The sequence below is a fragment of the Poecile atricapillus genome, chromosome 6, assembly GCF_030490865.1.
Source record: "Poecile atricapillus isolate bPoeAtr1 chromosome 6, bPoeAtr1.hap1, whole genome shotgun sequence".
In the NCBI taxonomy this organism is placed as follows: domain Eukaryota; kingdom Metazoa; phylum Chordata; class Aves; order Passeriformes; family Paridae; genus Poecile; species Poecile atricapillus.
Window position 1 is genome coordinate 25,886,043 of NC_081254.1, and position 13,278 is coordinate 25,899,320.

Genomic DNA, 13,278 nt, shown 5'->3' on the forward strand with positions numbered 1-13,278 from the left:
CAGTTCAAGAAACAAATCAGATAGGGGGTCGAGGGGCAGGTCCAGGGATCGTAGCAGGCTGAGAAACAGACATGAGTATATTGGAGCCTTGCAGTGCCTGGATCAGACTGTAGCAGTCAGCAGCAGAGGCAGGACAGACAGCAGGAATTTGTTGAGAGTAGAGGGGGATGCATGGACAGAGGAGAGTGGGGAAGGTCAAACCTGGTTTTGCATTTGTGTGGGTGGCAATGTAGACGAAGATGCATTTGTGCAAAGGCTTACAGGCTCCTTGGCAAGCAGGATCTAAACTGAGCAGCAGCGTGGAGTGCAGCTGCACGCTGGTGGCACAGTTACCATGTTTCTCCCATGGGCATCTTGAGAGGCTTAGTGGAATTGCATACAAACAGTCTGGTCCAAGCAATAGCCCCCTGCCATTTTAATGGGATGGTTTAGCTGTCTTTGTGCTCTCAGTATGGCACAGACTTTTATACTTGGCAGTTCCTGGCTGCATCATAAAAGTTCTTGGAAGACAAAACCAGATTTTGTTAGAAGGAGGCAGAATATTAAAGGCTTCTTTTTAGAGCAGACTCACAGGTCACACTGAGATCATGGAATAAACATGTTGGTCACACACACTGCTGGATGGTTCCTCAGGAGAGATAGGTTTCTGTGTGTTCATATTCCTTCTGCCTCACAGAGAGCATCATGTACCACACCAAAATCAGGGGAGTAATTCAAACATGAGATCTGATTTCTAGGCTTTTTGCAAATTCAGGGAAACATCCAACACTGGTTTAAAATCAGTTAATGTTTTCAAAGCTTGCTTTGCCATTATGAATGATATGAAAAAAATTCCTTTTGGATGGAAAGGAGTCATAGACGGAGCACATCCTTTAAATGTAAACCCATATTCAAGAACTTGTGAGCTTAGCTGCTGCTCAGGAGTTGTGGAGTATCTTTGCTAGGTACATATGCTGAGGCACTCTGAAGGCCTTCAAGGTAAAAAGTAGTGATAGTAAATGTAAGTAGTCTTAATATGAGCAGTGGAGACCAACAGCTTTACGTGCTTGGGAATGGATTAGCTTTTTAAAAGTTAATAGTAACTTCTGGTTAATGAATAGTTAACATAGCAGCACCTTTTAAGTGTGGCTTCATGGTTGTTCTGTTTTGGTTTTAACTAGCATATGTATGTACTGAAGTAGCTTTTGAGAAGTTTTTGCTTCTCTTGACCTTCTCAGACCACCAGTGTGTGTTTCAGACCTTTGTGTGCCTGAAAACAGACCTTCTTGCTAGTCCTGTTGAATTAAATCCTGGGTTTATCTACCACCACGGCTTTGTGGGAAGAAGAAGCAGAGGAGGGTGGCATTTGAAATGGAAAAAAAAAATGGTCTGTCTTTGCTGGACACTCGTTCTGAAACATGATCCTGTTTTGTGTCCACTTGGAGTTTTTCCTGTAAAAAGGACCTTTTTCCCTGTTTAGGAATTTGAGGGAAGTTCGTCTCTGAAAATGGCTGATCTCAGCAATTCTAGGCAGCAAGTAAGATTGTGGTAATTTTAAACCAGTCGTTGAGGGTAGTGGAATAGGATGTAAAATCAAGGTATTATTTTGTTAAGGGGTGGAGTGGAGGAATGGAGAATATGATATGCCAAGCAGGTGGACAGCCTGTGTTTAAAATTAGATAACAGCCCAGTTCAGATTCCCCACCCATCTCTTATTAAAAAAAAAACTAAACCAAAAACAGTGCTGTGTTGCCAAATAATGAAACTATATTAAGATTTATAGATATATATCTAATAACCATGTAAAGGTCTAATTAGTTCTTAAGCTTGGTAGCTGCTAACATGGTGGGGGAAAAGCTGCATTATGTCTTTTAATTTTCTCAGAACATAATAATGAAAAATAAAACGTGAAAATTTACTGTTGCATTTCCTCACATATGGGAAGATGTTTGGATGATGGATGAGCTGGGTCAGCATTTTAATTGAACAATTTGCTTGGACTCCCCAGAGAACTTATGGTCCCCAAGGGGGAGAATAGCAGCAGCCACTGGATTTTGCTTCCTAACAGTTTTTATTCAGGTCTCCATTATGTGATTGTGATTTGCTAGAGTTTTCCAATGTTGGCCTTTTTCCAGGCCTGATAGGTGTCTTATTGCTTAAACATCCCAAAATACCACTTTTCAAAATACAGGAGAGAAGGTAATCGAGGAATGCAGTTCCTGTGTTTTGCAGGCTAAGAAGTAAGGCTCAGAGGTTCTGGATTTTCCCAGGTTTAAGAGTATAATGTCGACTGAACACTAAATCCAGATCTGCTGACATCCATCCTCGTGTCTCTCCTTGCCTTTTGAATCATTAAATGATTCCAGAGGTTCTGAACACAGCAAGCAAAGCTGTAGAAAATACATTTCATTGTGTGGTTGGAAAAATAGTACACTGTGCTTCAGGAATTATGGAGCATGGAAACAGGCAGCTGCTCACTGCTTGCAAACAGTTGTAGGATGTAGAACTTCGAGTGTTTAGCTGGTCTTGGTCATTTGGGTACTGTACAGCAACCCAGCATTGGCGATGAGTGAGTGTTCCTATATTGCTTGTGCCTGTTTTGTTTCACTGTCTTTTTAGCAGTGATACTGAGCCCCTCTGTTTCTGAAAGAAAGGAGATCTTGACTGTTTAGGTCCTAGTGGAAGGGTTGCACAGGAAAAAATGTTCTGTTTGCAAGCAGCACAGTCAATGTTTTTGCTGATTTTGAACATTCTGCTCATCTCTGCACGCTTCCCCTTGGAATCGCTAGACAGCTCTTTTCCCAAAAAGCACACTGCCAGAAAATTCTGGCAAGGATCCGGTTAGTTGCTAAAACTCTAAAGCAACTGCTGTACCACATACATATTCCAGGAGGTCAGCTTTATAATAGGAATTCATGTCCAAGAGTTTGCTGCATTCTCAAAAACACTCAGTCAAACAATGCACCAGTCCCATGTTTTTGTCCTTACCCCATGTTATCTTATCCCACATCCTTTTTCAGAGAGAGATTTTTGCTATTCCTTGCCTTTCACCCAGCCTTCTACATGGTTGTACTCACTTCTCTTTCCTAGGTGTCTCAGACTTCCCCTTGGGCTGTTCCTCTTCATCTGTGCTGCAGCAATAACCCCACCATGACAAAGCCTCACCAACAGTATAGGGCAAACAACAGATGTCACAACCACACAGAAACTCATAATAAATAGGGTCACTGAGGGAATTATGTCCTGATTTCCTTGGACTTCTTGTAGCCTAATGCAGACAGCCAAATCACCTTGTTTTGGTCTGGCTTAGTAAAATTCCCAGATCCAAAGCAGAAGACAAGCTGGCTAACATAGCCTGGCTATGCAGATACTGACTTTTGCCCTGTGTGACTGCTTCCACCTGTGCTGTGCTAAACAGGATGGAAAGGCAAGAGAATTTCCTGGCGTTGTTTCACCCCATGCCCTACATACCTCCAACACAGCTTGTCACCAAGTACCTAGATCTGTTCCCAGATGTTCAGGACATGGTCTCAGCTGGATGTTCCACTCTGGTCTCCGTTAGACTATTGTTCAACGTGTATTTTACCAACACAGATCTCTTGGGAAGGACTGGGCTTACAAATGTGTCATCTGGAGCATTGGAGCAATTGCCCTTGGAAGGCTCCCTCCCTAGGAGAGAGGCATAAAAACAGTGTCCGTAGATTTACTGCCTCACGTTGACTCTCGTTGCACAATAGGCAAAGGATTTTTCTGAAACTTGTGTTTTTCCATCTTATCTCATTGCACTGTGTATAGTGGACACTATTCTGAAAACTAGAAACCAGTTGCAGTTAACGTGTCTCCTTTTGTTACTAGTTTGGGAGCAAGCAGTCAGGAGTTGGAGATGTCTTCAGCTTTTTTCTTTTGCCATTGTACTCTACAATTAGGCAGTAACTTTTTCCTGCAGTGAGGTCAGGCTGGGACTGCAGTTCCAATGACTTAAACTAACATAAAACTGTCACTGAAAGTCACAGTCTTTCTCTTGCTGTGTTTGCCAAACAAGTTTCAACCTGCTCTGGTTCCCTCAAACCAGTTCAAACCACAGTTGCGCACAACTTTGTGCCAGCACAAGAAGAGGTGGAGGAAGCAGCAGGAGGTATGGTTGAGACAGGCAGGAGAGGATCGCGTCATTTAGTGGCTTCTTTTATTCCTTCTTAAAATGCTCATGGGCCTATGGCCTGGATCCTTCATCTGGCATTCTTGAGCAGCAGTGTTGGCTCATACTGGCTTGTGCCTGCAGTGGCAGGAGATGATGTGACCTCTCTGCCAAAGGACACAATTAAACCCAAGGGCTGCTAGGTTGTGGTACCAAGTAAATTTCTCTTCCCTTTTCTGATTACAGTGTTGGCCCTGTGAAAGACCATTTTTTTCCAGCCATGACTGACTGTGAGGCCACCATTTGGGACACTTCTTGGTCAATGAAATTGTCCCAGTTCTCCTTCTGTTCAGAACCAGCTCTCATGGAGCCAAAGCTATTACCCAGATGCTTGTCAGGCAGACACAAAGGCACTTTGCAGTATGTTTTGGCTTGCTTTTAGGGGATTTCCTGCCAACGGAGCCATGGCATTTGCCCAAGTTTACCATGAACTTGAGGGCAAATTTCTCTGTTCATACCCTTGGAACGCTCCAGAAAACATTTTCCATTTTGCACAGGATAAAAGGAGCTTCCCTCAACAGCATTGCTGATGGCAACATCCCAGGCAGCAAATACAGTACAGCATCAAAGTAAACATTGCTCCTTCCTTTTTCATGAGGAAGGAGTGCTCTGTTTTTTTAATTCTTAAGCTGTTTTATTCTTACTTATTTTGAAGTTTGAGCAAAACTATGGTTAGTATCCTAGAAGGGGTTTTTTTGAATCTTTAAGCATGTTCTTTCACAGCGGGTAGGAAACATCTCTGGTGTATGACCATGTATTGAGGCTCCCTTTCCAAAGAACGCTATAAATGTAGCAGCCTTCTCTTTCTTCAGTATTTTCCTCTGGTTGTGAGAGATTGCTTTCACATGGTTGTACTCGCTTCTAGTTCCATTCCCAGGTGTTTCTGTAGCTCCCATTCTGACTTCCTGAGCTTCGTGCTCATGTCTGGCTTACACCTCTGATTTTACAGATTGGTGCTGCTTCTTTTATGACAGGTTTTGGTGCTCTGGCAGGGAAATCTCTTGGCAGTAATCAACTCCTCAGCTGCATCTGTTTCACCTTTGCTTGCATCATTTTCTTCCTGTAGGCATCACCAGTGAATTTAACAAAAAATATAGCAGTGTTTCTCAGGACTCAGTCGTTTTTGGGATGGAGAGAGTTGCAACTTCTCACTCTTCCATAAACCAACATCAAGACTGAAATTGCCTTCAAGTCTCCTGGTGCCTGTTTTGCTCCAGATTGGTACTTTTCTTCTGCTCAGGCTATCCATCAGAAGTTGTGTATCCAAAGTCACTCTTTTTTATCTGACGTGTTGTCCTCAGGTTGCCACAAGCCTTTTTCCCCAGTGGTTACTGCCAGGTGGCTGTGGAAAATAGTCTCAAATCAGAACTTTAATGGCAAATTTGGTTCAGAATGTGTCCCCTGACCATTTTTCCTTTTCTAGTGAGTGCAGCGGTTGCTCAACACAGTGCTCCTGAGAAGCAACTCGTATACACTTGGGAAGAAGGTACATCTTGAAGAGCAAGAGGAAGGTGTTTGGCAACAGTGAAGGCTTTTGGGGACATTGAAGACAACCAGAAGTTCAGTTTTACTTGGCTTTTAGAGGCCTTTTAATGCCAAACTTCAGTTGCCTCTGTACATCTTACCCGTTTTCAGCACAAGGCAGAGCTGGTACCAGTTTTTACCCTGAAGGAGGTGTTAGTGTGTGCTGCTGCTGTGCTTGGCCCCTGCATTTCCTGCTCGTGTAGTGTTGTCTTTGGGTGAATTTGCAATTCCCCTCCTGCCAAATGAGCTGCTGGCTGCACGGGCCAGTGGTCTGCTCGGCTCACCTCCCTGCTGCTGGTTTGAAGCCAAGCCTCACCAGGTGTACAAATGCACAGCTCAGCCATGAACATCTTCACTGTTCACTCCATACTTTTAGACATAATATTTACAATTGCACTTGGCCTTGGAGCATAGCTTTATTCCAAATAAATGACCATACTATATATTTGCTAGGCTTTTTCAATTTTCTGTTCTGCAGCCAAAACTGCAGCTGTGCCCAAACTCTTGGCAAGGGAGCGTTGTAAAGCCTTTTATGGAGGCCTGAACTCCCAGCACCCTGCTGGGCTTGCAACCAGGGGTGCTCCCAGTCTTTCTCCCAGCACTGCCACCTCTGCCAAGTGACAACCAGGGAGTCCCTCATAGGCCTCAGCTCCCATGGGTGTCCCATCTTATTGCTTCCAGTGCACTGGGGGCTTTCCAGCCCAGTGGTGCAGATGTGCTGTTGAGTGACAAGGTGGGGACACAGCCATTAAACAGAATGACACAAGCCAGGCCAGCAAATTACTCTGGTGGGCACATGCTGCTGATCTCCTGCGATCACCCGGGCAAGTCCTCCAGGCTCATGCTGAGTCAGGGATTGAGTAATTCCTAGAAGCTCTAGGAAGTGTCAGTAGTTAATGAAACCAGGCAATAATGTGGTATTAGTGGGTTCTTTTTCTGTAAGTTCTCACAAAAATCAACAGATCTCATCCACTAGCATTTTGTGAGTGTGCACAGACCCTTTTGCAGGAGAATGAAGGTATTGTTCCTGGCACTGAGACCAAATTGCAATCCACTAAATTATGGTGTGTTTACTTAAATGCCACCTGCGGTTTCAGTAGGATCCAACATTAATTTATTATCCTAAGCTGTTGTATGTTGTTAGTGCATGTTGTTAACAGAGTTGCCATACCTCTTCCCAGGAATGCTTGAGCTTACTCTGACCCCTACTCTAAGCTCGTGCATCAGTTTGTGTGCAAAGCACTTTGGGACTTTTTTTTGGAATGGGTAGAGAAGTTTTCTAAAGAAATGCTTTTTTACTCTTCTGAATGCAGGCTTGGGTGGGAGCAGTTATTCCCTGAAGAAATATTTGGCTGCTACAGCTGAGATTGCTTAACAGTGGCAGTTCTCCAGGACATCTTAACTAATTAAGTGCTGTTTGCTACCATTGTATCTAGACTCCTTGGGAAAGGACATGATCAATTGTGTTAAAAAGCATCTGTTTTCATAACTGCAGCTAAAATCCCTGGATAGCTGGGTGTAATTTTCCATTGTTATTGAACTCATGATCATGGACTGCTCTTCGAAAATAAGGAGTACTTAGAAGATGAGCTGCAGGCATGCCTCAGTGGATGGTGACATGCTGTGCCAATGACCTGGTTTTGATGATTGTATTCCTGCTTCCTCAGCAAACAAGAGCCAAGTGACCTTCTCTTAGTGAGAAATAAAGTGTATTTATTGGTGAGAGTCTTCAAACTGTGAAACAGCTGAAGTATTGCATTTGTGTACCAAGATTTTAGTAGTGATAGAGGCTACAGGAATGGTTGCAAATGTTTGGCTTTGGAGTGAAGGGTAGACAGGATCAATCCTTTTAGTTTATATTAAAAGGTTTTTTTTAGAAACAGGAGGGTATTCAGAGGTCAGTGGCCACATTCTCATTTTGGTTTGGGAAGTGCAGAGAGGATCTTGAGTACCTTGTCCTTTGCTTCTCTGGAGTGAAGATCACAGTCTCCTCTCTGGTCATTGTGGTACAGCTGTGCAGGCTGGCCAGAGAAACTACCCAGGAACCTTCACTTCCAGCCAAGGAAAAAAAAAGGGGGGGCGGGAAATATGTAACACCTTCATTTGATAGCAGGTTTTGATAAGTTTGGTGGTAAGGCAGGTTCTAGTTGATTGGGGAAATAGATTGCACAAGGCAGGAGAGGTATTTCAGTTTGCTGTGCCAAAATACATGAGGAATTTGGGTTACAACACAGGTAGGTGAAAGTCCCCACTCAAAATGCTCAGAGAGAGATATGACACATTCAGTTCACCTACAAACAGCCCAGTGCAGGTCTCCAAGATGGGTGATATGATCGATTGCCCTTTGTCCTGAGCCAGAGCAATACTTCTTTCGATCTTCAAATTCCTAAACTGTTCACCTTTCCCCACCTAGCTCTTAGCAGAGAAAACATTGCAAACACATCAGGAGATGCTGAAAACATCAAGGTATTGTAAAGGCATGACTAGAGGTTTTTAGTGGAGAGAGAAGAGCAGTTTGATACCACAGGATAGACTGGCCATCCTGAAAATGGGCTGTGGCATTAGGAATCTCCATTTTGACTGCTTGGGAATAGCAGAGTGGCAGAGGTATTACAGAAAGAAAAAAAGTGTTGTGGTCTCTAGTGAGGAGTTGCTGCCAAGCCTATGGGTTTCTAAAAGAAGAGCTCTCCCAATATCTTTAGATGCAAAACATGAGCTTAAAAAAGATGGAGCTTACAGATACTGGGGATACATCAAGCTGTGGGTTGCAGTTGCAGGAGACAAACGTCTAATCTGGAGTGAATATTCCAGCTTTGTGAAGTGTGTCTCAGAAACATTTTGTAGTGCATGCAAGTGAGAAATTTGTAGAAAGGAAGAGTTATTCCACATGTTGGAGGGCGTGGGTAAAGTTCAGGAAGTGGTCTTCTAAAATTCCCTTTTAAGGAGCAGTGTACATACAGTACAACAGTACGCAGAAAGCAGCCATGACCACAAATAGAGCAGAAGTTAGGTTTCTTGAGGATTCAGAGAGGGAGGCTAGTTTAATTTAATTCTGGATAATTTAAGACATTGAATACAAAAATAAGTTTTAAAAATATTTTGAGACATTTATGAAAAAAGAACATGTTTTTGTTAAACATAACAATGAAGGATTTGGGCTGGAAATTAAAGAGCAGTGCAAACAAAAGCAAAACATAGTGCTTGGGGTTTTTCTCTTCTTCTGTGGTCAATCTGCAGAGTGTCTTTTGTGTCTTGATTGTTATTTTCAAGCTAAAGTGGCTGTGGGAGTCAAGTTCAATGCTATTCACAACTCTGCTCATTTTTAGCTAGAAGAAATGGTAACCAAAGGGTAGGAGCAATGGTGGGGGGAGCCCTGTCTCTTACTTGGTTCTTCTCCAGAGTTGCACCTATTGAACATGATCCACATTGTACCGAAATGCATTCAGAGTTACCCATTTCTGGCAATACTGTTGGAGTCGCAGTGTCCACACAGGCAGGAAGGTCAGTGTTGAAGCCTCCTGGCCAAACACATATTTCTGCCTTTAGAGCAGTGCAGGTTCAGATCCAGGCTTTCAGATTATCTTCTCTGTTGGCTTCTTGAGTTTCCTGGGTGTGGAGGAAGCTCTCACACAATGGCTAACACTTGCTCTCCTCTGCTGCAGGGTTTTGGCTGGTGTGGACCATCATCATCATCCTCAGCTGCTGTTGTGTTTGCCATCACCGCCGCACCAAGCACCGCCTCCAGGCCCAACAGAGGCAGCACGAGATCAACCTCATTGCTTACCGGGAGGCCCATAACTACTCAGCCCTGCCCTTCTATTTCCGTATGTACCTCACGCTGCTTTGCCTGGAGACCCTGGGGAGCAGGGCAGCAGCGAGTTTCCAGTGTTAGGTGGAAGGAGGGAGCAGTAATTGGGCTCTGTAAGAGGCTGTGGGCAGCTTTGCTGCCTAACCATGGTGTGCAGAGAGGAGATGGTGTTGGATGCGTTTGAACCAGCTTGGGTTTGGAGTTGAACCACACCAACTACAGCACACCCACCCCTGAGAGTGTGGTGATTCCCTGGGTGTTTTCCTGCAAATGTTCTTAAAATACCTCATTCAGGACTTTGTGGATGTTCCTCCTTTCCAGCCTGGACTTGCTGCTGGTGGGACTGAGGTGTGGGAAGTGGCTTCACAAAATTTGGTCACACAGACTGGGAGAAAGTGGAGTCTCAGCAGAGACTCTGCTCCTCCTGCCCTGTGCTCTGGTTCCCAGGCCATGCTGCTGGTGAGCAACCCTTTGCATGGAGGAGCCGTTGCCCACAACTCAGGGAAAGTACAATCACTTTGTGCTCTCCTTGTGTTCTGCTATGCTGTGCTAGAACAGCAAGTCTCCTTCTGACTGGAGGTACCACAGCTGAGTTTCCTCTGACAAACTGTTGAATTGCATGTATGAACTTGCTTTTCTTGTTAAACTCTGGCAGTCACCTCAGAAATCATCCCCAGCAGCCTTTTCCTCCCCAGCCCCAGGGATATACAATTACACATGGAAAATTGCAGTGCTATCCTTAAACGTTTCCAGTGTTTAAGTACATTCTGTCTATACAGACTGTTTTGTTGCCTCTTAAGAAATAAACAAAATTTTTCTTGGATTTGAAAGGCTGTAAGTACAATAAGCCAAACTCTTTTGCCAGTGCTGCCAATTTATTCTGACTGCACTAGAAGAATTGAAACCAGCATTAAAACAGCAACCAAAAGCCAGGATCTCCAAGTTCCTTGTAACTGCTCATGTCTCTTCATATTTGCACAGTGCTTTGTGAGATGAAATCTTTGCTCTTGAAAGTGAAAATTTGGCTGAGAAGGAAGTGTTGGAGAGGGCTGGGGAGTTGTTCCCTCCAGCCAACACAGGCCATCCCCCAGTGTAGTTTATGGGGGTGTGTTGGGGTACATGGTTCAGGGAGGTTTGCCTAGTAAGCATAGAGAGAGCCAGGAGATCTGGCTGCTGTCCCCAGTTGTGTCCATCTCCTCCTGTAATGGTGCCCTCCTCTGCCATGTTTGCTGCTTCTATAAAACATGACACACGTCACCTGGGACGAGTTCTGGCGCCCCTTTATGTAGAGCCTGTTGTGTTGTTCAGTGGGAAAGGTGCTGGCAGGTGACAAATGCCATACTGACCTGTATTAGTGACTTGTTTCCTGAGATAAGCTGCTCCTGAAAAAACTTCTCCTCCTTGCCTCCCACTTCTAGGGTTTTTGCCAAATTATTTGCTACCTCCCTATGAGGAAGTGGTGAACCGACCGCCGACCCCCCCACCCCCGTACAGTGCCTTACATCAGCAGTGTGTCCCAGCAGGCAGCAGTAGCACAATCCCGGACACGCCCAGGACCCTGCAGCCAGCACAGAGCAGCTCTGCAGCACCCAGCAGCAATAACAGCAGTACTGACAGCACTGGGGTGCCCGGCCACGGGGACCCCGAGCCCTCCACCACCGTGCTGGGCGAGAGAGCCAAAATGCAAAGCGTTGAGCCCGGCAGTACCAGCACAGGAGCTGAGCTAGTGGAGAGGGCTGGTCCCGATAAGGATATGGAGTGCAAGGAGGAACTGCTGAAAGGTTACAGCTCTGAGAGCTTAGAGCAGAGCAGTGCCATTCCCGACACCAAGGACAAGACGCCGGGCAGGCAGCGCCGTTTCACTGGCGACTCAGGCATAGAAGTCTGCGTATGCAACCGGGGTCATCACGACGACGACCTCAAGGAGTTTGACGGGCTCATCGATGACGCTCTGGACGGGCCCCTGGACTTCTGCGACAGCTGCAGCGGCCGTCCCCACGGGGACGAGGAGGAAGGGCTTTTCAGTGCCACGGAGGAGCAGCACCGCGAACACAGCCACCACCACCTGCCCCGACAGCCGGTGTGTGTACTCTTGAACACAATAAATGAGCAGGACTCTCCAAACTCTTGTACCAATAACTCCCCCAGCTAAGGTGGCAGAATGGAAGGGAGAATCAGGGGAAAAAAAAAAACAAAAATGGAATAAGAGGATTAAAACTTTAACAGGAGGAAAAGGTGATACAACTTTCTTTTTTTGGTTTTTTTTCTTTCTCCCCTCCAATATAATATGGGGACTAGACCTCGAAGGCCCAGCTTGTGGGGGACGGGTCACTCTGAGTTTTGTTAATCGTATCTGCCCTGCTCCATGGAGCAGGGACTGATGTTTCTCAATGAGACCTTCTAAAAAATGGAATTTTTCCAATGGTGATTTTGGTGATGGTTATTATGAGTTTGTTGGTTTTAGTTTTCTGAAACACTGCTTTATCTTGCAATCAGTAAAACTCAGCAAATCTCACCCTGGGAGGATACCAGATCACCATAAAGCTTCAACCTCCAGGTGTCTTCCCAGAAGCGAGCAGCTTCTGACAGTGCCGGCAGTCAGTAGCCCAAGAGTTCTGGTTTGATATAGTGCTCTTGAGGCATTGGGGATCTCTTTTCATCTTTTTCCTTTTTTTTTTTTTTTCCTTTTTTTTCCTTTCCTGATGTTAAGTTTCCCTGAAGCTGGTGAATGCCCAAACACATCAGCCCTATAATCTCTGGTGCTTCAGTGTTTAAGACAGCAGGTAGGAAATTTCCCACTTGAAGCTGGTGACTGAAGGACCAGTTTCTTCTAGAAGGAATGTTAGTCTACATTAGGCAGTTTGAAAAGAAAGGGTTTGCAGAAATTTGCCTTTATGTGTAATTTTTAGACACAAGTGTGTTTCTTCAATGCCTCCAAGAGCACAGTTAGCAGTAGAATTCAGGCAGCTGGGCTGCCTTACAAGTACTGTGGTCTCCGAATGACCTTTCCCTGGTGTGCTGCAAAAGGGCTTGGCTTTATTTTTGTCCTTTTTTTGCACCCCGATAGCAGCACACTGGAGTTCAGATGACAAAAGAACAGGGCTCTCCTTGGCCAGCGTGCCTTCAAGCTTTAGCGATGCATGTTGAACAAATGGAGATGAGAGCTCCGTCCATTGCAAAAGGGATGATGATTTACCTTGTAGATGTGGAAGACCTGTGCAGTATTTTTTTTTATCCAAAAGTTTGGTGCGATTCTAACGATGACCACTTAAAGTAATGAATGTCTGTTTTCTTTCTCTTTCTTTTCAGTTTTTTTTATGGTGGCAACTGGCTACTGTATAATGTCTGTGAGCGTGTGTGTGTGACTGCAATCCATGCATGCGAGTCCTACTGGTAATATGAAAACCTGCTGTAAGACTGCAAGAAAATTTACTGTAGCTTTGCTTTAATAAACAGTAGAGATTTTTGTTAGTAACAATCTGAAGGAAGAAAAAAAAAAAAAAAAAAAAGGAAGAGCTGAAACTAACATTCCCTAGAGTGCTCATGTGGAGGAGAGCACGGTTCAGACTAGGTAACTTGTTCTCGGGATTTCTTCCCGTCCCTTTTATAATTATGGTCGTCCAGGTCATTACTGTTATGGGGAAAAAAACCATTGAAACCTGAACTCTGACATACTCAGATCTGATTGATTGAAAACCAAAATCAGTTTTAACTAAGGTGGAAACCAAAATATAATGCCTTTTCTGATAACTTGTCCATGTGTATGTGTATC

At 44.6% G+C, this 13,278-nt stretch overlaps 1 protein-coding gene across 7 annotated transcripts in view; it reads left to right on the forward strand.

Annotated features, from left to right (window-relative positions):
- Window positions 1–13,256, forward strand: part of WBP1L (WW domain binding protein 1 like) — a 58,963-nt gene extending 45,707 nt beyond the window's left edge. For 5 of the 7 annotated variants that reach the window (XM_058841102.1, XM_058841106.1, XM_058841104.1 and 2 more), the window contains 2 exons: window positions 9,361–9,522; window positions 10,925–13,256. In XM_058841102.1, the coding sequence (XP_058697085.1) occupies window positions 9,361–9,522; window positions 10,925–11,658 (896 nt within the window). In that variant the 3' untranslated portion in view covers window positions 11,659–13,256. Of the gene's footprint in view, window positions 1–5,597; window positions 5,825–9,360; window positions 9,523–10,924 lie in introns of all 7 variants that reach the window. The other 2 variants (XR_009277831.1, XM_058841107.1) reach the window with 2 other exon arrangements.
- The last annotated feature ends 22 nt before the right edge of the window (window positions 13,257–13,278 follow it).